Genomic DNA, 20,440 nt, shown 5'->3' on the forward strand with positions numbered 1-20,440 from the left:
AAGTCCCTGAGACTCTTACCTCTTACCCAGTTAACCACTAAAAGCCAGAAATAGAGTGTGGCTTATGTGGTAAACTTTAGCTTTGATCATAAAAGCTCAGGAGCAGTGCTTAAGCCCTTAATTTCAAGCCCAAGGACTGACAAAAGTAAATAAAGCAGATTATAAGTTAATAGTTGTATTTTGACCTGTGGTTAATAAAGGATTACACACTCCCAAAAGCAAATTTGAATAAAGTCAGAATCAATAGGATTGAGATAGAAAATATTATAAATACACATAATACAAATATTTTTAATAATAACAATAGGCTGGGAATATGGCCCAGTGGCAAGAGTGCTTGGCTCTTGCTGGGAATATGGCCTAGTGGTAGAGTGCTTGCCTCATATACATGAAGCCCTGGGCTCGATTCCTCAGCACCACATAAACAGAAAAAGCCGAAAGTGCCGCTGTGGCTCAAGAAGTAGAGGGCTAGCCTTGAGCAAAAAGAAGCCAGGGATAGTGCTCAGGCCCTGAGTCCAAACCCCAGGACTGGCAAAAAAAAAAAGAGTGCTTGGCTCTTATACATGAAGCCCTGGGTTTGATTTGTCAGCATCACATATATAGAAAATGGCCAGAAATGGTGCTGTGGCTCAAGTGGCAGAGTGCTAGCCTTGAGCAAAAAGAAGCCAGGGACAGTGCTCATGTCCTGAGTTCAAGCCCCAGGACTGGCAAAAAAAAATAATAATTGGGGCTGGGAATATGGCCTAGTGGCAAGAGTCCTCGCCTCACATACAGGAGGTCCTAGGTTCAATTCCCCAGCACCACATATACAGAAAATGCCAGAAGTGGTGCTGTGGCTCAAGTGGCTGAGTGCTAGCCTTGAGCAAAAAGAAGCCAGGGACAGTGCTCAGGCCCTGAGTCCAAAGCCCAGGACTGGCAAAAAAAAAAAAAATTAATAGCATGGCCTAAATTTGGGGGGAAGGGGATATGAAAATATAAATATAAAGAGATATGGAAGTATGTTATAGAAATTATCATCAGACTCTGGGATTATGAGTGATATATATATATATGTATGCCTGCATCACTTTTTCTTAATTTGCAGAGAAGAAATCTATCCCCTACCTTCAGAAAAGAAAACAAAAAACAAAAATAATAATAAAAAAAACCCTTGGTGAAGAAGGGGCTTTTAGAGAAAGGTTGGATAATAGGTAATAAAATATAGTTAGATAAGAGCAATAATATCTAGTGTTTAGCACAGTAGGGTAAATTCAATCCATAACAGCTTATTACATGTCATGATAACTAGAATAGAGGAGTTTAAGGTTTCCCATCACAAATAAATTATATATATGTATATATGTTTTCAATGCTGAGCCTTACACACTGTCTGAATTCCCTCCAAATTTGTGTGAGACAAGTCCTTCAATGCAAAAGTTTACTTAGGAAGTGATTCCCAGGAAGCAGACATAGCAGAAGAAAAGAGGAAAAAACATGCTTTATTGAGCTACTGGGTCCCATTGGGGAATTCTGGGAGGAATCATACAGAATATAGCATAGAACATTTCCATCACTATTGTCTGATGTCCCTGGGCATTAGCTTTGGTGAACTCCTGGGGCTCCCTGCAGGCTAAACTGTCTGCTCTAAACAGGTAAACAAGGAGATGCTATGGCCTGTGAGATGACAGATGGTATACAGGCAAATTGCCTACAGTCTCAGTTATATCTAGACTGGGTGAGCTGAGGAAGACCGAGTGTGTGCCATGGGAAACTCTTAACTGATGTTAAGTGAAAAAGAGAGAGACAGAGAAAAAGTGAGAGACAGAGACAGAGAAGGAAAGAAGAGGAAGGAAAGAAAGAAAGAGAGGAAAGAAGGAAAGAAAGTCACAGAGCGTTCTATACAAATGGAATATCTTTTTTGGAAGTCCAGGATACATATGAACATACAATGTATAGTCAAGGTTACAGTTATGGACGTTACAAGTACACAATTATCAATATGAGTAAAACAAGAGTTTATCAAATGTTGAAGAACAGAAAGCAAGTTTGCTTGTGAAAAAGTACTTGTCAGGTATAGCTGGAGATAAAAGTAATAGGTTAAAGAATTGTGCTAATGGGTGAATGTTTTTGACCAACTAAAACAGATCTTCTAATTTATTCTCATTTGAAAGTAAATGTTGCAATAGGATCAAATTGTATGAAGGGGAGAAACTGCTGGCAGCTAGCTCTGGAGGAAAAGGGAACCAATATACAAAAGTCCCTTCCACCTAGTAGCTTTAGGAGTTTCCCTCACTTTTAGGGAGCCTCCTCTCTGCTCTGTTCCTTTTATCAAAGGCAGACAGACTGGGCGTTGCTTGTTTGTAGGGGTAGCCAGAAGACTAGGGTAGAGGGAGCCCCTGGCTTCGGCTTTGGTCTTTAGAACAGAATATGAACTTTTCCCAGGCCAACTTCTCCAAGCCCTTCCTGCTACTCTTGCCTGATGTCTGACCTTCCGCATGGGGTGAGAGAATTCCCAGCTTAGAGACTCCAATTCTGGCACTAAGGGACAAGGATCTCTGATTCCAACATCGGTGAGTTCACTTCCTCTTCTCCCTCTTCTCTCTCTTTATTCACTTTCTCAGGATTCTCAGATCTAATAGAGAAATAATTCTTACAAGAACACCTTAAAGGACAAAATGGCCAATGGGGAACTGTCAATTAACAAAGAAACAAAAAAGGTACAAATGACAAGGGAGCTGGATGGGTTTTGTCTGAAGACTTATTTATTATGGTTATGATTATTAACGTGATAGCTGGCATGTAACTAACCTTTACTGTTTGTTGAATCCTGGCCTCATTTTTGCGGGCAGATGCTCTATTGCTGAGCCATACCACCAGCCTAACAGTCTTATTTTCTTAAAAGGTTACATACAATGGGGGAGGATGATGGAAGGAGTGACATTGAATCAAGATACATTATACTCATAAATTGATAGGCTGAATTGTAATTCTTTTGGACAACTACTTCAATACTTTTTTAAAAAAATTAGAAAAGATTGCATATTTACATAGAAGAGAGGTTTGAGGAACCATTATCCCTAAGTGAAGGAATTGTAGATTTAGATTTGCTTGTCATTTGGTGGGGGGTGGGAAAGATAATTTCCAGATTTTCTTACAACAAGTACAACAGAAAAAGTTCTAAATTATGACACATGATGAAATTTAAGAAGTGAAATTGTACATATGAGGGGGAATTTTCTTCATAAAGTGTGAGTTACTGTGAAATTTTGCTTTATTTTGTAACTCGTGATACATAGCCCCTCATTCATTCATTCATTCAATTTCTCTGTGTTTCACATTCTGCTACCAGGAAAAGGGTCCGGCATTTTTACTTGCACAGTGCCTTGACATGCACACAATTGCTGCTCCTAAGCCTGAAAGAGAACAAGGCCTATCTTCAGAGTTATTGTTAGGACTGAAGACTATAGAAGTAGAGCTCCTAAGATGCAATAAGTGGGTACTGTTATTAATACAGAACAACATTACAATAATTCAGTCATGCACAAATATGACAAATATGTTGGCATAATATGTTGCATGAGAACATGATGGAGGGAGTAGATATCTTGGGCAATTAGAAGAACAAGCCCCAAGATCATACTGTGGCCAGATGGCTCTTATGGAGCACAGGAAACTATGAAACACGAGGGTCCCACTGAAATTCAGCTTCCTACCATAGAGCCCGTGAGGACCTCCAGCTCTGCTGCTTCGGCTCCTTCTCCTTCCTTTCCTGGCTTCTTCTCTCCTTTTTAATAGATGATTGGTCTTCTGATGACCAAAATGATACAAGTTTGAAGCAGAAAATTTGGAAGCTATAGAGGGAAATACCCAAGGGCACCCATAAGGAGTAGCCATTGGTTAACAGCTACATTCTTGCCTCTTCATTTTTAGTTCTTTCACTTTCAGGATCCTCAGGTCCAGGAGAGAAATAATTCTCCTAGCAAGAACACACTAAAGGGCAAAAGTATCCTATAGGTCATTTAATAGCCGTAGAAAGTGACACGTGATGAGAGAGTTAGATGGGTTTTGTCTGAAGACCCTCATTTAATCACTGACTTCATGCTGCAAGGAGGAATCGGACAGCTTTAGTCAGTTATGCGCCAACTTGAAAGGCTGTAGAAAAGGGCTCATGCACCATGGGTAAAGACCTGCTTGAAACAGGTACTTGCCAAGCCCAACCTGGACACTAAATGCAAAAAGAGGCCAGTGCTCTGATCGGCACTTACTTGACTCATTCTGGATATAAGTTCTCATCTCTCCAGACTCCTCTGCCTTCTAAGTCACACTCGTTCCCTCACTCATCCCCACTGTCATCCTCCTTTGTGCATTTGTAGGCTGATCTGGGATGCCAGCCTCTGTGTGAGTGCTCCCCACCCCGGTCCTGCAGGGTGGCAGGGCTGTAATACCGTTTTAAAGGTAAAGAAATAGAGTCTCAAGTTTATTCACCCACAACCACAAGGAGATATGGTGGATCTGGCCTTGTAAGCCAGGTCTGTGTGGCCCGAGGCCAGCCATGCCACCTGGGTTTCAGCTCCTGCTCCTGGGTCCTACCCTCCTTCAGGTCAAGCTCACCGGCTCTCTGCCCTAGTGTGGATGAGGATGGCAAGTTCCTCTGGCTCCGGGCTCCTTAGCTGCCTCCTCCCCCTCTTCCTCCAGGTGTCTGCACCACTGTCAGGTGGGTGTTTCAGAATGACTTTCCCTGCCCAGGATGTCTGATGATGACTCTAGAGAACATGAAAGCTTGGCCAGAGAACTTATTTCTCTTTTGGGTTCTGTCCTTTTTAAAAATTTATTTATTTATTGCCAGTCCTGGGGCTTGGACTCAGGGTCTGAGCACTGTCCCTGCCTTCTTTATGAGCCACAGCGCCACTTCTGGCTTTTTCTGTGTATGTGGTGCTGAGGAATCGAACCCAGGGCTTCATGCATGCAAGGCAAGCACTCTACCGCTAAGCCACATTCCCAGCCTGGGTTCTGTTCTTCCCCTAATCTTTTCCAGTGCCCGTCTCAGGCGCTGCCCTTCCCCAGGATATCCTCTGTCTCATCACTCTCCAAGCTCTTCCTCCCACCTGCCCACCAAGCCCTTCCTGGAGGTCTTCCCCCGCATCCTCCCTCCCACATCGAGCTGTTGTCCTTTCTGTTGGCATCCCACAGGCGATGCCGGCAGGTTCCACCTGGCGCCGCTAGGGGGCACGGCCGAGCTGCCCTGCCCGCTCTCGCTCTGGCCTGGGATGCGGCCCGAGGAGGTGCGGTGGCAGCGCCCCTCGCCCCTGCAGCGCCCGCGGGCCGTGCACGTGTTCCGCAACGGGGAGAGCAGGGAGGAAGAGCTGGTGCCGCAATATGCGGGCCGGACGGAGCTGGTGGGAAACGCCCAGGAGGGAAGTGTCGCCCTGAAGATCCACAACGTGAGCCTCGAGGACCGAGGACTCTACCAGTGTCAGATCCGGATCGGGAACCTGAGTCGAGAGGGCTCGGTGACGCTGCAGGTGGCAGGTGAGGACGGGCCGGGCAATTCAGGGAGGTGGGGGTGGGGGGTTTGCTTTATCTTTTTGTGCCTGTCCTGGGACTTGAACTCTATTCTTTAGCTTAGCCCTTCCTTCCTTCCTTCCTTCCTTCCTTCCTTCCTTCCTTCCTTCCTTCCTTCCTTCCTTCCTTCCTTCCTTCCTTCCTTCCTTCCTTCCTTCCTTCCTGCCTTCCTTCCTTCCTTCCTGCCTTCCTTCCTTCCTTCCTTGTATATGAGGCACTCTTTTCACTAGGCCATATTCCCAGCCCCTAGCTTAGCTTTTTTTTTGGGGGGGGGGGCAGTCCTGGGGCTTGGACTCAGGGCCTGAGCACTGACCCTGGCTTCTTTTTTGCTCAAGGCTAGCACTCTGCCACTTGAGCCACAGCACCACTTCTGGCCGTTTTCTGTATATGTGGTGCTGGGGAATTGAACCCAGGGCCTCATGTATATGAGGCAAGCACTCTTGCCACTAGGCCATATCCCCAGCCCCCTAGCTTAGCTTTTTCACTCAAGGCTGGCACCTCCTGAGTAGGTAGGATTACAGGTGTGGGACGCTGGTGTCTGGCTTTGAATGAGCTTTGTCAGAATCTACCCCCCCCCCCCCCCCGCATTTAAGTGTTTCTCTCATGACAAACATAATTCATGACAAACATAGTTTTTAATTTGCCTGCATGGCTCAGTCTTACCCAACCAAGCCTATTGATCTTAGGGAAACTGGGACTGGCCATTTCTGGTGAGGAATCAACCCGACTTGGGGAAATTCTGTACAATGTAACTCCTGGAAAGATAGAGCTAATGGCTTGTAGGGCTTATATGAGACTTCCCCTCTCAGAGGCATCTTTCTTTGCTCCATTATCAAGGAACTCAGAACCACTCAGAATTCCCACTTGTGAGAAAGGTTTACTTCATAGTCCTCTCGGAGTTTCTGAGATAATGTTTCTCAAACTAACTTCAATTATTTGAAAAGTATTGGTCTAATGGGCATCAACATCTCATGCCTGCAATCCTAGCTACTCAGGAGGCTGAGGATCAGGCTGAGGATCACAGCTTGAAGCCAGCCTGGACCAGGAAGTACATAAGACTCCAATTAAGCACTAAAGAAGCTGGAAGTGGAGGTGTGACTCAAGCAGTAGAGCACTAGCCTTGGGCCAAAAAGCTCAGGAACAATACCTAGGCCCTGATTTTAAGTACCAAAATGGACACACACACACACACACACACACACACACACACACACACACTCTACCAAAAACCTGGTCCAACCCAACCCAATCTGCATTTGCTTGCTTGATACCAGCTCCTTATGGTCACATGATGATTGTCTTTTGGTCATTGTTTAGTCACATACACCCCCAAAAAGGAGAATTAATTTCTTTAAAATAAATAGAAGTGAGTAGAAAGATTTTTTTGCCCCCAAACACAGAGTCCTTTGGGATGCAAGTAAGGGATGCAAGTATTATTGTTGTTGTTTGTTTTTTGAGACAGGGTCTCCTGTATGGCCTAGGCTGGCCTTGAACTCATGATCCTCCTGTTTCAGCCATCTGAACACTTTGATTACAAGTGTGTGCTACCATACCCAACTGAGACATCTTTGAATTTTTTTTTTTGTTTTGTTTTGTTTTGGCCAGTCCTGGGGCTTGGACTCAGGGCCTGAGCACTGTCCCTGGCTTCTTTTTGCTCAAGGCTAGCACTCTGCCACTTGAGCCACAGCGCCACTTCTGGCCATTTTCTGTATATGTGGTGCTGGGGAATCGAACCCAGGGCCTCATGTATATGAGGCAGGCACTCTTGCCACTAGGCCATATCCCCAGCCCCATCTTTGAATTTTTTGAGGTGCTAAGGACCAAACCTAGGGCTCTCTCCACTGAGCTACATTCTCAGCCTGCAAGCAATTTTTTTTGAAGGGGACTAAGGTTCCCAAAAGAATCAGAGTCACCTGATGGTAGTTACTTCTAAGGGTGGATTTTAAAATGTATTAGGCGGGCAGGGGTGGAAGGTCTCTGGCTTGAGCCACTTCCTGGCAGAGGCCCTTTGAGTCTGTTTCTAGACTGCTTCAACCAGGTCTCTCTTCTCTCCAGTTCTAGGCTCTGATCCTTACATCCACGTGAAGAGCTACGATGCCGGGTGGATCCAGCTGGTGTGCAGGTCAATAGGCTGGTTCCCGAAGCCTCGGGCCCAATGGAGAGACCCAAATGGTGGAGTGTTTGTATCCCTGTCAGAGGTCCATTCCCTGGATGAAACCGGCCTCTTCCGAACAGCAGTGTCCAGCAGAGTGAGGGACAGCACTTTGGGGAACGTGTCCTGTACTGTCCGCAATGAGGTCCTTGGCCAAGAAAAGACCGCAGCCATGGTCATAGAAGGTAAAGGGGGTGGAGAATAGGCTACTGTGAGGGAGGAAACTAATACAAAAGTTTTCCTCTTACAAAAGGTGGTTGCTACAAAGATTGTTGATATCAAAACAAGGTATTATAACCAGTCAGGGCAGAACTCTAATTATCGCCTAGCTACTATTTCCTCAAGACTAATTAACTTCGATCATGACTTCTCTATCTACTGTGAAGAGACTTCCCTACCTACAGTGAAAAGCTTTCACTAAAGGCAGCTGGTCAAGCAAGTCTCCTCAGGGAGGCTCTGTACAGAGAAAAGGGAGATTCTCATAACAAAGAGTGGCTTCCTTTGGCCAGCAAACACAAAGGAACTCATTAGAGAGGATTTTCTCCCCAAGGGCCTATTAGTGTGCTAATGAGGCATCAGAGTAACTGTGCCTAGGCTGTTTTCCACTGGTCAGAGAAGTTATTCTCCCACAAAAGACCTTGAAAAAATATAGAACATTTTAAAGTACACAAAATGGCCTATAATCTTGTAAACTGTGGAGAACTTCTAACATTTTGGGGGTATTTCAAGATTTTTCCATATGCATGTATGTCAGAAAAATGTACATATGTATATGTAGTATTTTTGTCCTTAGGTTTTTATTTTCTCTCTTATTTCCCATGTCAGGAGCAATTTTTTTAGCTCACATAATGAATTAATTATCTGTTACAAGATTTTTGGGGCTGCAGATAGTTTCATTGTATGATAATGGATCAATTCAAATTAATCACAGCCTATTTCTGGGCATCTGGATGTTTTTCAGTATCTATAACTGATATAATAAACAACTCTGCATATGTTCGGGAACTGATTCTGATTATCTTCTAGACTGTGTTACTGGAAGTAGAATTGATGGGCTAAAGGGTATGAACATTTTGAAGATCCTTAAAATATGGAATTATATGGTAAAGAATTGTGGGAGGTTTTCTTGGCGTCTTTTGGCAGTACTGAGATTTGAACTCAGGGCCTTCAGCTTTTTATTTATTTATTTGCCAGTCCTGGGGCTTGAACTCAGGGGCTGAGCACTGTCCCTGGCTTCTTTTTTGCATAAGGCTAGCACTCTGCCACTTGAGCCACAGCACCACTTCTGGCCTTTTCTATATATGTGGTGCTGGATAATCGAACCCAGGGCTTCATGCATGCAAGGCAAGCACTCTTGCCCCTAGGCCATATTTCCAGTCCCACCTCCAGCTTGCTAGACAAGCACTCTCTCTGTTTCTCTATCTCTTTCTTGAGCCAGGACCCTAGACTCTTTAGCTTTGGTTTGTTTTTCTGACAGGGTCTTACACTTTTGCCCCATGGACTATCTTCAGACAGGGTCTTGCACTTTTGCCCCATGATCCTCCCTTCTCCACCTCCTGTGTAGCTTTGGATTACAGATGTGTGCTACCATGCGTGGCTTAGAGAAGGGTGGGTCTAGAACTAAGAATGATAGACTATGACTGGTGTCTTTGGGTAAGAGAGTTCTTTAAAGTAATTCTCTTTGCTGCCTCCATCTTCTCTTACTACTGCCATTGCCCTCATTGGGTACTACATGTTTAACCTGATACCTAAACATCCCCCAAGACCCATATTCTTTTTTTTTTTTTTTTAAAGAAGATGCCTAACTTTATTATTAGATAGGAAAACACAAAAAATAGATGTCATTTTTCCCCCAATCAAATGTGCAGTAACTGTTGTAAAACAGCTTGATTAAGGTCTAGTTGATAGACAATAAATTCCACTATATATATATATATATATATGTAGTTTGATGAGTGTGGAAATATATATACACTCATGAAATGCTGCAGTAATAAAAATAGTAGATATATCTACACTCTCCAGGAATTTCTTTGGGTTCCTATTGGGTTTTTTGTTTGTTTGTTTGTTTCCCAAGTGGGGGAAAACAACATGAAATTTACCTGTTCTTTTCATGGATTTTTAAAAGTGTATAATACAGTATTATCAATTCATATTTGCTATATTTTAAATGTCTGGTAATATCACGTGTTGATGAATATGTAGGGGAAATTAAGCAATTTTATACACCAAGAGTATATAAATTGGCACACTTTGGAGAATTGAAAATAATTATGAAAATCAAAAGTATGTATTACTCATGACTTATAATGCTACGATTTGAACATTTTTTGGATAAGGGGTTATCAGAAACAACTAAAATTTTTATCAGTAGAGGAAATGACTAAATTTGTGGTATGTTTGCATTGTAACACAGGTAGCAATGAGAAGGAATAACACATTCTATAAGTGCTAAACTAGATAGCTAGAGATGAAAAGTATATAGAATTTTAGGCAGAACAAGAAAATTCAATGTTAGGACAATATGAAACAATATATATATATATATATATATATATATTATGGAATGTGTGTGTGTGTGTGTGTGTGTGTGTGTGTGTGTTTTGTTGAAACCCATATTCTTATCACCCCCATTTTGCACCTGAGGCCAAGTAGGCTGGAGAGGCAGTGTCTCTTACTAAGGGCCACACTGTAGTTGAGCGAGGACACACAGCCAGGCCTCCACTATTGTCATGGTTCTCTTTTCTCTTTCATCATCTCTTTTCTCACGTGGTACCTGTGGCACCTAGAGCTTTTTTTGCCCCTGCTGATGGTGCCTTGGAGTGTATATGTGAAAACAGACAGGCTGCTCATTGTTCTAGAATGGAGCAAGCTAGAGGGAGCAGGAGGGAGCTCGTGAGAAGCAATGGGTGATCATTAAGGAGAGAACCTTCAGCAGGTACTGATGACTAAGACTGGAGTCACAGGGTTTGAAGCCAGCCTGGGCAGACAAATCTGAGACTCCTTTCTCCAATTAATCAGCAAAATGCTTAAAGTGGATGTGTGACTCATGTGATAGAGCAACAGTCTTGAGAAAAATGAAGTGAGATTCAAGGCCCTGAATTCAAGCCCCAACACTGGCACAAGAGAAGGAGAGAGGGAGATGGAGAGGAGAGAGAGAGAGGGTGAAAGAGGAAGAAAAGAGGAGGGGAGGGGAGTGGAAAGAAGGGGAAGGGAAGAGAAAGGAAGAGAGGGGAAGAAAAGAGAAAAGGAAATGTGAGGAAGAGGGAAAGGAAGAAGGGGCAGGGGAGGTGAGGCGAGGATTCTGATCTTGGAAGTCTCTAGACTGTTTTTCCATGGAGTTGGAAGACAGGTTGAGAGTGTGTTGAGAAGCTGAGTTTAAACCACTGAACCATTGGTTGAACCATTGAAACTTTCTGGGGGTGTGAACATCTCACTTCTCATTAATGTCACCCAGGGTTTGAGTTCCCAAGTGGAACAGAGCGCCTCATGGTCTTGGCTAGGGTTTCTCCTTAAGGTGATGGAGACATTTGGGGTGTGCCAGAACCCTCTGCGCTCAGATGTTGTCCTAATGGAGGTCTTTGGTGGTCTCTGTTTCAGCCCCATCTCCAGGAAGTATTTCTCCCTCAGCGGTGGCTCTTGCTACCATCCTGCCTGTCCTGGTGCTTCTCATCACAGCAGGCTTTTGCCTTTTGTGGAAGCAAAGAAGATCAAAAGGTAACTCAGGGGTAAGGGAACCCAGGTTGGCAGAAAGAGGAATTATGACCACTCTGGGAAAATACCAGAAGGAAGTAGATGTATATATGCCATTTATCCATAGGTTGGAAATTCTGTAAGTTGGCTAGGAGAAAACTGGTAGAGCCATGGCCTGGAGACCCACATTGTCAAAAGAATAAACTAAACTACAGATAGGACCTGAGCAGAGCTGTGTGAACTCTCATTCTTTGAGAAATTGGACAACCACTAACCATATCAGCTTTCTAATTAACTAAGAAACTAGAGACTTCTAATCAGGAAATCCAATTATATTCCTTAGATAAAATCTTTATTAAATGGTAATGTTTGCAAAGGACCTGAAAAGTTCCATAATCCAACACTGCCTCCTCATCTGATAGTTTAAAGTCCTTTCCTTCCCCTTCCTTCCCTCTGTTTTTCCTCCCTCCTCCTCCCTCCCTCCCCTTCCCTTTCTCCCTCCCCTTCCCTTCCTCCCTCCCCTTCCCTCCCTCCCTCCTTTCTTCCCTTCCTCCCTCCCTCCCTCTCTCTTTCCTTCCTCTCATCCAACCCAAGGTCTCATGCATGCTGCTAAGTATTCTAAGCCGTAGCCCCAGCCCTGTTCTAATTTTTTCAAATAGTCCCACAGTTATAGCCACAGTGAGTTTGTCAAGCCGCTTGGGCCATCTATGGAGAACCATGGCTGTTAGAAAGAGTTGAGCTGATGCCCATCCCTCTTTCCCTTCCAGAGAAGCTTCTCTATGAACAGGCGATGGAGGTAGGTAAGTGTCCTGGGCTTGGGTGAGGGAGATGTTTCCCTTTTGTTGGTTTCTGTATCCTCAGCACCCATGTGTCTAAATTCTCAGCCCGAAAGCTGTGTCATTTACTCCCTTGTTAATGGTGTCTAAATCCATCTCTTCCTGTTTTCCCTAGCTTACTTGTCATACTTTGCCTTCTGGTAGGTTCAGTGGCTTTTGTCTGTGAGTTCATTGCTTATTCTTAGGGGACATTTGGTAGATCAAACGTAAAAAAGCTTTTGTTCACTCTAAATGATTGATAATTCTCTATCCAGTGCCTTAGACCATACTAGACTCTGGGGATCCAGTGGTAAAAAAAACGACATAGTCTCTGGCCTTCTGACGCTTTCAGTCTAGCCAGGATTATACAAACTAAATAGTTACACAAATAAATGTGTGTAAGTGTCCAGTTCTTCATAAGCAAGAGGAACCAATTGAACTGAGGGCTGAAGATGTGATGTTCACCTTGAAGAACTGGAAACTATGATTGAGGGGAGGGGAAGATGGAAAACCACGCACAGCAGAAAGAACAACTTCACAGAAGCATGGCCAGGGAGAGCTCAGAAAAGATGCACCAGTGAGGAGGGGGTGATCATGCTAGGTCACAAGAGCCTGGAGAGCACACTAAAGGTTCCAGCCCTTTTCCTAAAAGTGGTAGTAATGAATGGGAGTATGTCAACGAGAAGGGTGTTTTCAAAATCTCCCTCTCAGAGCAGTGTTGAGAATATATCAGAGGGAATGAGGAGAAATGTGGGAGACATTTTGAGTTGTCATTTTTGTCATTACAATGAGATAAGATGAGGGACTAGATCAGGGATGTACAGGTGAAGATGGACAAGTTCAAGAACAGATATAACGAAAGATCTTCAAGGTAATAGCAAACTGTCTCATTGTCTTCTCTCCCCCCTTTTTTTTAATCTCTAGAAAATCTTCTTGAAGACCATGCGAAAGAAAAAGGTAAAGAGCGAGATACAAATAGCATATTCTCTCTTCAGTTACATAAGTACTAATGGTCTCCTAATATGACTGGATTTTTTTTTGGCCAGTCCTGAGCCTTGGACTCAGGGCCTGAGTACCATCCCTGGCGTCTTCCCGAGCACTCTGCCACCTGAGCCACAGCGCCCCTTCTGGCCGTTTTCCATATATGTGGTGCTGGGGAATTGAACCGAGAGCCTCATGTGTAGGAGGCAAGCACTCTTGCCACTAGGCCATATTCCCAGCCCATGACTGGAGTTTAATTTCTAACATGAAGGGGATATGGAATTGGTGGGAGAGGGTAAGGAGAAGCCCGTAATCAAAATCCACAGGTTTGGCTGAGCACTGGTGGTTCATACATGGAATCCTAGCTACTCAGAAGGCTGAGATCTGAGGGTCATGGCTTGTAGCTAGCCTGGGCAGACAAATCTGAGAGGTTCTTACCTCCAATTAACTCCAATTAGAGCTGTGGCTATAGTGGCAGAGTAACAGCCTTGAGGGGGAAAGTTAAGCAAGAGTGGAAGGCCCTACGTTCAAGTCCCAGTACCAGCACATAAAAAAAAAAAGCATAGCTCTGGACCATCACATTCTTCCTTCATCAGCCTTTCTACCAGTCACTTAGACAAGAAGTCTGCATATTATTTAAAAGTATGACCATATGGTCATACAGAATGCATGAGAATCTCAAGAATTCACACAATCACAAAGAGAGATGGTGTAATGCATGGAAAGTCTATGGTCTCTGGAGTCAGCAACACCTGACTCAGCTTGCTGATCATCTGCCACTTACTGGCCCTGAACTTTGGTTTCCTCATCTGTAAAATGGGGATAAGGAGTGGCACTGTGGTTCAAGTGGTAGAGTGCTAGCCTTAAGCACAAAGAGGCTCAAGGACAGCACCTAGGCCCTGAGTTCAAGCCCTACAACTGACAAATAAATAAATAAATAAATAAATAAATAAATAAATAAATAAATGGGAATAAGGTATTTTACCTGCTTTTTTAGTGTTAAAATTATATGTGTGTGTACATATATATTGCACACATATATACGTGTATATTACATATATATTACATTACTGAGGTTGAATCTAGGGCCCTCCATTTGGCAGGCAGGTGTTCTACCACTTGAGCCATATACTCAGCCCCCTTTGCCTTGTTTTTTAAATAGCGTCTCATGATCCAGAGTAGCCTGGATCATGATCCTCCTATTTACTCTTTTTATTTTTTTTATTTTTTGCCAGTCCTGGGCCTTGAACTCAGGGCCTGAGCACTGTCCCTGGCTTCTTTTTGCTCAAGGCTAGCACTCTACCACTTGAGCCACAGCGCCACTTCTGCTTTTTCTATATATGTGGCGCTGAGGAATCTAATCCAGGGCTTCATGTATATGAGGCAAGCATTCTACCACTAGGCCACATTCTCAGCCCTATTCTTTCCAAGTAGTTTAGATGAAAGTTATGTACCACCATGACCCGCTTTTTTACTTGATTTGGGATCTCATGAACTTTTTGCCCTGGCTTGTCTCGAACCTGAACCCTCCCAATCTCTGCCTTCCTGGTAGCTAGAATTATAGGAATGAGCCACTGCATCTAGCTAGAGAAAATGTTTTGAAAAGATCTAACACAGGGCTTGTGACTCATTTCCCTTACTGCCATTTAAAAAAATTTGATGTGTGTCATGAACCACTAAAGGTTAAAGTCAGACTTCCTGTTAAAGTCTAGATAGGAAGACATGACTGGCTTGATGAGTCCAAGTTCAAAGACACTAGGATGTTGTCTCCTTCCCAATATATGTTCTTCAAGCTAGTGAAAATAGGGGATAAACAATGCAAACACTCTACCCATTTTTCCCAGAAGCATAAGAGAACAATGTGGAGTACTGGTGAGGGTCCCTGACTTGGGAGCTAGGTAGACTTGGGTTTGAATATTACCTCTGGTCACTCACTAGCTGGATAACCTTGAGGAAGTGTCAAGTTCCTCTGATCATCAGGCTGCCACTCTATAAAAACAGAGCAAGAGTTCTATGCACCTCACATTCAGTATCTATCTGTATAAGAACCCAATGCAGCTGATGGAAGTTCTTAGTACTGGAAAAGGCAACCACAAACCATAAATTCCTGGGGAACTGTGACCTTGTCAGCGTTATTGCTCCAGAGCCAAAGCATCACCTACAGCTAGCCTTAGTCCAGGGCCTGATAGTGGATTCAGGTGTGTAACTTCAATCCTCTGGCAGGATCAGTGCTAGGCAGGGGAACAGGTGGTCCCCTCCAGACAAGCTACAAGTACTTTCTCAAAGTATGTGACATAGACATATATGTTCCCAAATTTTCTGGAATCTTGAGTCTTGGGAAAATTATAACATTTGTTATAACATCACCAAGTCAATATGATACTTTTAGCAGCCAGTTTCATACCTTAGGTATCATAAACAAGAGAGAGCAAGGCATGTACACTCCTGGGCTACAGTTATCAGCACATGTAAACAGATAGCAGAAATGAAACTATACAGATGGGGGAAAAAGGCACAGGAAGAACCCAAGGCTGGGGCAACCTGGGTCATTGGGCAAGTAGAACTGGCACCACTGGTTTTCTGAGACTAACTTCTGTGACATAGGCTTGGGTTAGGAACTGTTGGAAACATCTCCATCCTTTGAGTCATGGGAGCAGGAGTGGTACCTAGGGCCTCGGGGGATAAAGGCAAAATCTGATCACTCACTCCTCTGTCTCTTGTTTTTTAGGAAGACTTCATAAAGCCCTCAGTAAGTCCTCCTTCTCATCTGTGGCACAAACTTCCTTCTGCTGACATCTCTGCTTTGGGATAAGTGTTTTAGTGTCACCTCCCGGGATAAAAGGGAGAGAGCAAGGGTAATTTAGACTACGGGGTTTGGGGATTTCTTGGCTCTTGAAAGCTTTTCTTTCAAGCTTGGTTCTGGTGGCTCATGCTAGCTACTTAGGAGGCGGAGGTCTGAGAATCGCTTTGAAGCCAGCCCAGGCAGAAAAGACTAGAAGACTCTTATATCTCTAACCAGCAAAAAGCTGAAAGTGGAGATGTGATACGAGTGGTAGAGTGTCAGCCTTGAGTGGAAAAAGCCAAACAAAAGTATGAGGCCTTGAGTTCAAGTCTCAGTACCAACACACACACACACACACACACACACACACACACACACACACACACACCCCTCTTAAGGGTTTTCTTCTTCCTTTTCCTGTACTGCTTTTTTTCTAGACTCTAAATGGGAATAGATGTACCAAAACCATCCAATTTCCCTTTCATCACCAGGCATAGCATTCCCCTGGGTGAGATCCAAGACAATGGGTCCCCACTAAACTGAATAGGCGAGAATAATGCTTTTTCTACCATTTCTACCATTCTATCTGTGAGGACCTCCATGTTATTATTTTTGTAAAGTGTGAAAACACATAACACATATATTTTACATGGAGAAAATACACACAACAGCAGTAAGTTTTATTTTTTTTTAATTTTTATTTTATTATTTATTTATTTTTTTTGCCAGTCCTAGGCCATGAACTCAGGGCCTGAGCACTGTCCCTGGCTTCTTTTTTTTGCTCAAGGCTAGCACTCTGCCACTTGAGCCACAGCACCACTTCTGGCCATTTTTTGTATATGTGGTGCTGAGGAATCGAACCCAGGGCCTCATGTATACGAGGCAAGCACTCTTGCCACTAGGCCATATTCCCAGCCCCCAGCAGTAAGTTTTAAATGAACTTGTACCTTAGTCTTTTCCTATAGAATTTATATATGTTGACACTGCCATTACATGTGAAGATATATTATTCCATCTGTAGGTAAAGCTTGGCTCACATAGGAATTTTCTCTTTTTTAAAAAATTTATTTTGTGGGGCTGGGGATATGGCCTAGTGGCAAGAGTGCTTGCCTCGTATACATGAGGCCCTGGGTTCAATTCCCCAGCACCACATATACAGAAAATGGCCAGAAGTGGCGCTGTGGCTCAAGTGGCAGAGTGCTAGCCTTGAGCAAAGAGAAGCCAGGGACAGTGCTCAGGCCCTGAGTCCACGCCCCAGGATTGGCCAAAAAAAAATAAAAAAAAATTATTTTGTTTTATTGTAAGGGTGATCTACAGAGGGGTTACAGTCACATAAGTAAGGAAATGAGTACATGTTGAACAGTGTGACCCCCTCCCGCCTTTTCTCCCACTTTTCCTCCCCTGGACTTCCCTCCCCCCACATAGGAATTTTCTAACCCTTGACTCTATCTGTGGGGAGGTGGCCCTCAGCTCGGAGCTGGGTATGGCTACTGAAGATCTGCTATGGGAATGTGGGGTGGGGTGGACAGTAGCATTGAGGATGAATAACTAACCCTTGCTCTGATATGTCTACCTATTTGTGTTCTTTAGAGAAACTCCGGAGTGAACTGAGTAAGTTTCTTAGGTTTTTACAACTTCCATACCAACTTATCTTCTGTTGCCCAGTGTTTCTAGTGGTAGTTCATCTCCCTGTCTCTTCTCCCATAGAGTTGAAAAGAGCTGCAGCTAACTCAGGTGAGATGCGCTCTCTTCATGTATGATCCCCGCTTTCTACAGTCCTCGATGTTTCCCTTGTCTTGAAAACCTCTTTTATGTCTTTTAGGCTGGAGAAGAGCCCGGCTACATTTTGGTAAGTTACATCAGCCAAATCCATCCATATTTCAAACCTTTTGCATCTTTAAATTCCAAACCTTAATTTTGCTCCATTTTTCAAAGTGCACACTATGCTTTTCTCTTTTAAAAAAATTGAATTTTACTGTCAAGATTATGTACAGAGGGGTTATAGTTACATATGTAAGGTAGTGAGTACATTTCTTGTCAAACTTGTTACCTCCTCCCTTATTTTTCTCCTACCTTCTCCCTCCTCAGTCCCCCTCCCCGAGATGTGCCATTAATTTTCCCACACTATACTTTTATATTTTAAATTTTTATTTATTTAGTTTTGAAATAGGGTCTTGCTATGTAGCCCAAGCTAGCCTGAACTCCCCATCTTCTTCGTGTGTGTGTGTGTGTGTGTGTGTGTGTGTGTGTGTGTGTGTGTGTGTGTACCAGCACTGAGGCTTAAACTCAGGGCCTGGGTTCTGTCCCTTAGCTTTTTAATGTAAATAGTATAGAAACAGACAAGTCACAAAGAAGACAAATATCTAGTAAATCATAAATATTTTGAAAACTGTTAAGCAGTTAAACCAACTTGATAAAAATTGAAAAATTCAGGCTGGGTGAGGTGGCACACACCTACAATGTCAGCTCCAGGGAAGTTGAGACCAGAAACTAGAGAGTGCTGGGTGCTGGCATTGTCACCTGTAATCCTAGCTATTCAGAAGGCTGAGATCTGAGGATCATAATTTTCCTGGCTAGGAAAGGATAAGTCTGTGAGATTCTTATCTCCAATTAACCCCCCAAAAGGCGGAGGTATGGTTCACATGGTAGTTCACCAGCCTTGAGTAGATAAAGGCAAAAAAAACCCTCACATTCAAATACTAACAAAAACAATAAAAGACAATAGTAGTATTTCCTAAGGATTAGTTCAGGTAGTTTCATAGGCAGATAAAAGAACTTTTTGGGGCTTGGAATGTGGCTTTAGCGGTAGAGTGCTTGCCTAGCATGCATGAAGCCCTGGGTTCAATTCCTCAGCACCACATGAACAGAAAAGGCCTGAAGTGGTGCTGTGGCTCAACTGGCAGAGAGCTAGCCTTAAGCAAAAGAAGCTCAAGGACAGTGCCAGGCCTTGAGTTCAAGCCCCAGAACTGGCAACAAGAAGAAAAAGAAGAACTTTTTCCCCTTTAATTTAGTAGCCTAGCAGGAGATCTATTCTTTGGTTCTAGTATACATGGGGGGCAAGGTGGGCTTGAACCATGAACTAAATGTGTCAGTGATAGTAATTGTAGACTGCAAGACCATGTTTCCTCCAAAGCTCCCTTAAGGCTTAGCCTTTCAAACCTCACCTCTGTGACTCCACAGTGGCAGTGACCTTGGATCCAGAGACAGCACATCCCAAACTCATCCTGTCTGAGGACCGAAGATGTGTGAGGCTTGGTGACAGAAAGCGGCTGGTGCCTGACAACCCCCAGAGATTTGACTTTGTTGTCAGTGTCCTGGGCTCTGAGTGCTTCACAGCTGGCTGTCACTACTGGGAGGTGTATGTAGGAGAGAAGACCAAATGGATACTTGGCGTATGCAGTGAGTCTGTGAGCCGGAAGGGGAAAGTCACTGCCTCGCCTGCCAATGGACACTGGCTTTTGCGACAGAGTCGTGAGCTTCACTATGAAGCTCTCACTTCCCCACAGACCTCCTTTCGCCTGAAAGAGCCCCCAAAGTGTGTGGGGATTTTCCTGGACTACGAAGCAGGAATCATCACCTTCTATAATGTGACTGACAAATCCCACATTTTTACTTTCACCCACAGTTTCTCTGGCTCCCTTCGCCCTTTCTTTGAGCCTTGTCTTCATGATGGAGGGAAAAACACAGCACCTTTAATCATTTGCTCAGAGTTACAGAAATCAGAGGAACTTATTGTCCCCAAGCCAGTAGATAAAGGCCATGTTAATGGAGATGTGTCCCAGAAGGTGAATCCTTCCTTACTACTTGCTCAGGGTTCTGAGATTTTCCTCCTCAAAGATACCATTGTATCCTGGCACTCTGACATGGGCCCAGCCCTTCAGGGGCTCAAGGCTCCTTCTTTTTAGATATTTGCCTTATGGCCTGCTCTCATGATCATCCAGCTCAGGACCCTTGATTTCAGACTCCTGGCTCAACATTTGACTTCAGAATGTCTTTTCCTTGGCCCAAACCCATAACCTTTCCTGGTTTCAATCTGTACTACTTTTCTCCAAGGGCTCTTTTCCTTCCCTCTCCCCTTCTCTCCCCCCTCTCCCTCTAGTCCCCAAAGTCAGATGTTTACATGTGAGATGTTCTGGTTCACAAATTCTTCCTTCTTTTCTTCAGGCATAGGAAGCAGAGGGGTAAAAACACACCATCCTTTTCAGGTTTTTGAATGCTATTTACGACATAGCTGAGAGACAGCCAGAGTATATGGGCTTTTAAAAAACTAATTTGAGGGGTTGGGGATATAGCCTAGTGGCAAGAGTGCCTGCCTCGGATACACGAGGCCCTAGGTTCGATTCCCCAGCACCACATATACAGAAAACGGCCAGAAGCGGCGCTGTGGCTCAAGAGGCAGAGTGCTAGCCTTGAGCAGGAAGAAGCCAGGGACAGTGCTCAGGCCCTGAGTCCAAGGCCCAGGACTGGCCAAAAAAA

General features: G+C 43.9%; 1 protein-coding gene across 2 annotated transcripts in view; it reads left to right on the forward strand.

Annotated features, from left to right (window-relative positions):
• The first annotated feature begins 2,329 nt into the window (after positions 1 to 2,329).
• The window catches only part of Znf691 (zinc finger protein 691), a 37,972-nt gene continuing 19,861 nt past the window's right edge, over positions 2,330 to 20,440 (forward strand). Inside the window, exons 1-12 of one of the 2 annotated variants that reach the window (XM_048351072.1) lie at positions 2,330 to 2,549; positions 4,580 to 4,693; positions 5,170 to 5,508; positions 7,597 to 7,878; positions 11,294 to 11,410; positions 12,154 to 12,186; positions 13,126 to 13,158; positions 15,911 to 15,931; positions 17,555 to 17,575; positions 17,672 to 17,698; positions 17,787 to 17,813; positions 19,145 to 19,269. In XM_048351072.1, the coding sequence (XP_048207029.1) occupies positions 4,612 to 4,693; positions 5,170 to 5,508; positions 7,597 to 7,878; positions 11,294 to 11,410; positions 12,154 to 12,186; positions 13,126 to 13,158; positions 15,911 to 15,931; positions 17,555 to 17,575; positions 17,672 to 17,698; positions 17,787 to 17,813; positions 19,145 to 19,269 (1,107 nt within the window). In that variant the 5' untranslated portion in view covers positions 2,330 to 2,549; positions 4,580 to 4,611. The remainder of the gene's footprint in view (positions 2,550 to 4,579; positions 4,694 to 5,169; positions 5,509 to 7,596; positions 7,879 to 11,293; positions 11,411 to 12,153; positions 12,187 to 13,125; positions 13,159 to 15,910; positions 15,932 to 17,554; positions 17,576 to 17,671; positions 17,699 to 17,786; positions 17,814 to 19,144; positions 19,270 to 20,440) is intronic. The other variant, XM_048351073.1, reaches the window with a different exon arrangement.

This window comes from Perognathus longimembris, chromosome 7 (genome assembly GCF_023159225.1).
Source record: "Perognathus longimembris pacificus isolate PPM17 chromosome 7, ASM2315922v1, whole genome shotgun sequence".
Lineage (NCBI taxonomy): Eukaryota > Metazoa > Chordata > Mammalia > Rodentia > Heteromyidae > Perognathus > Perognathus longimembris.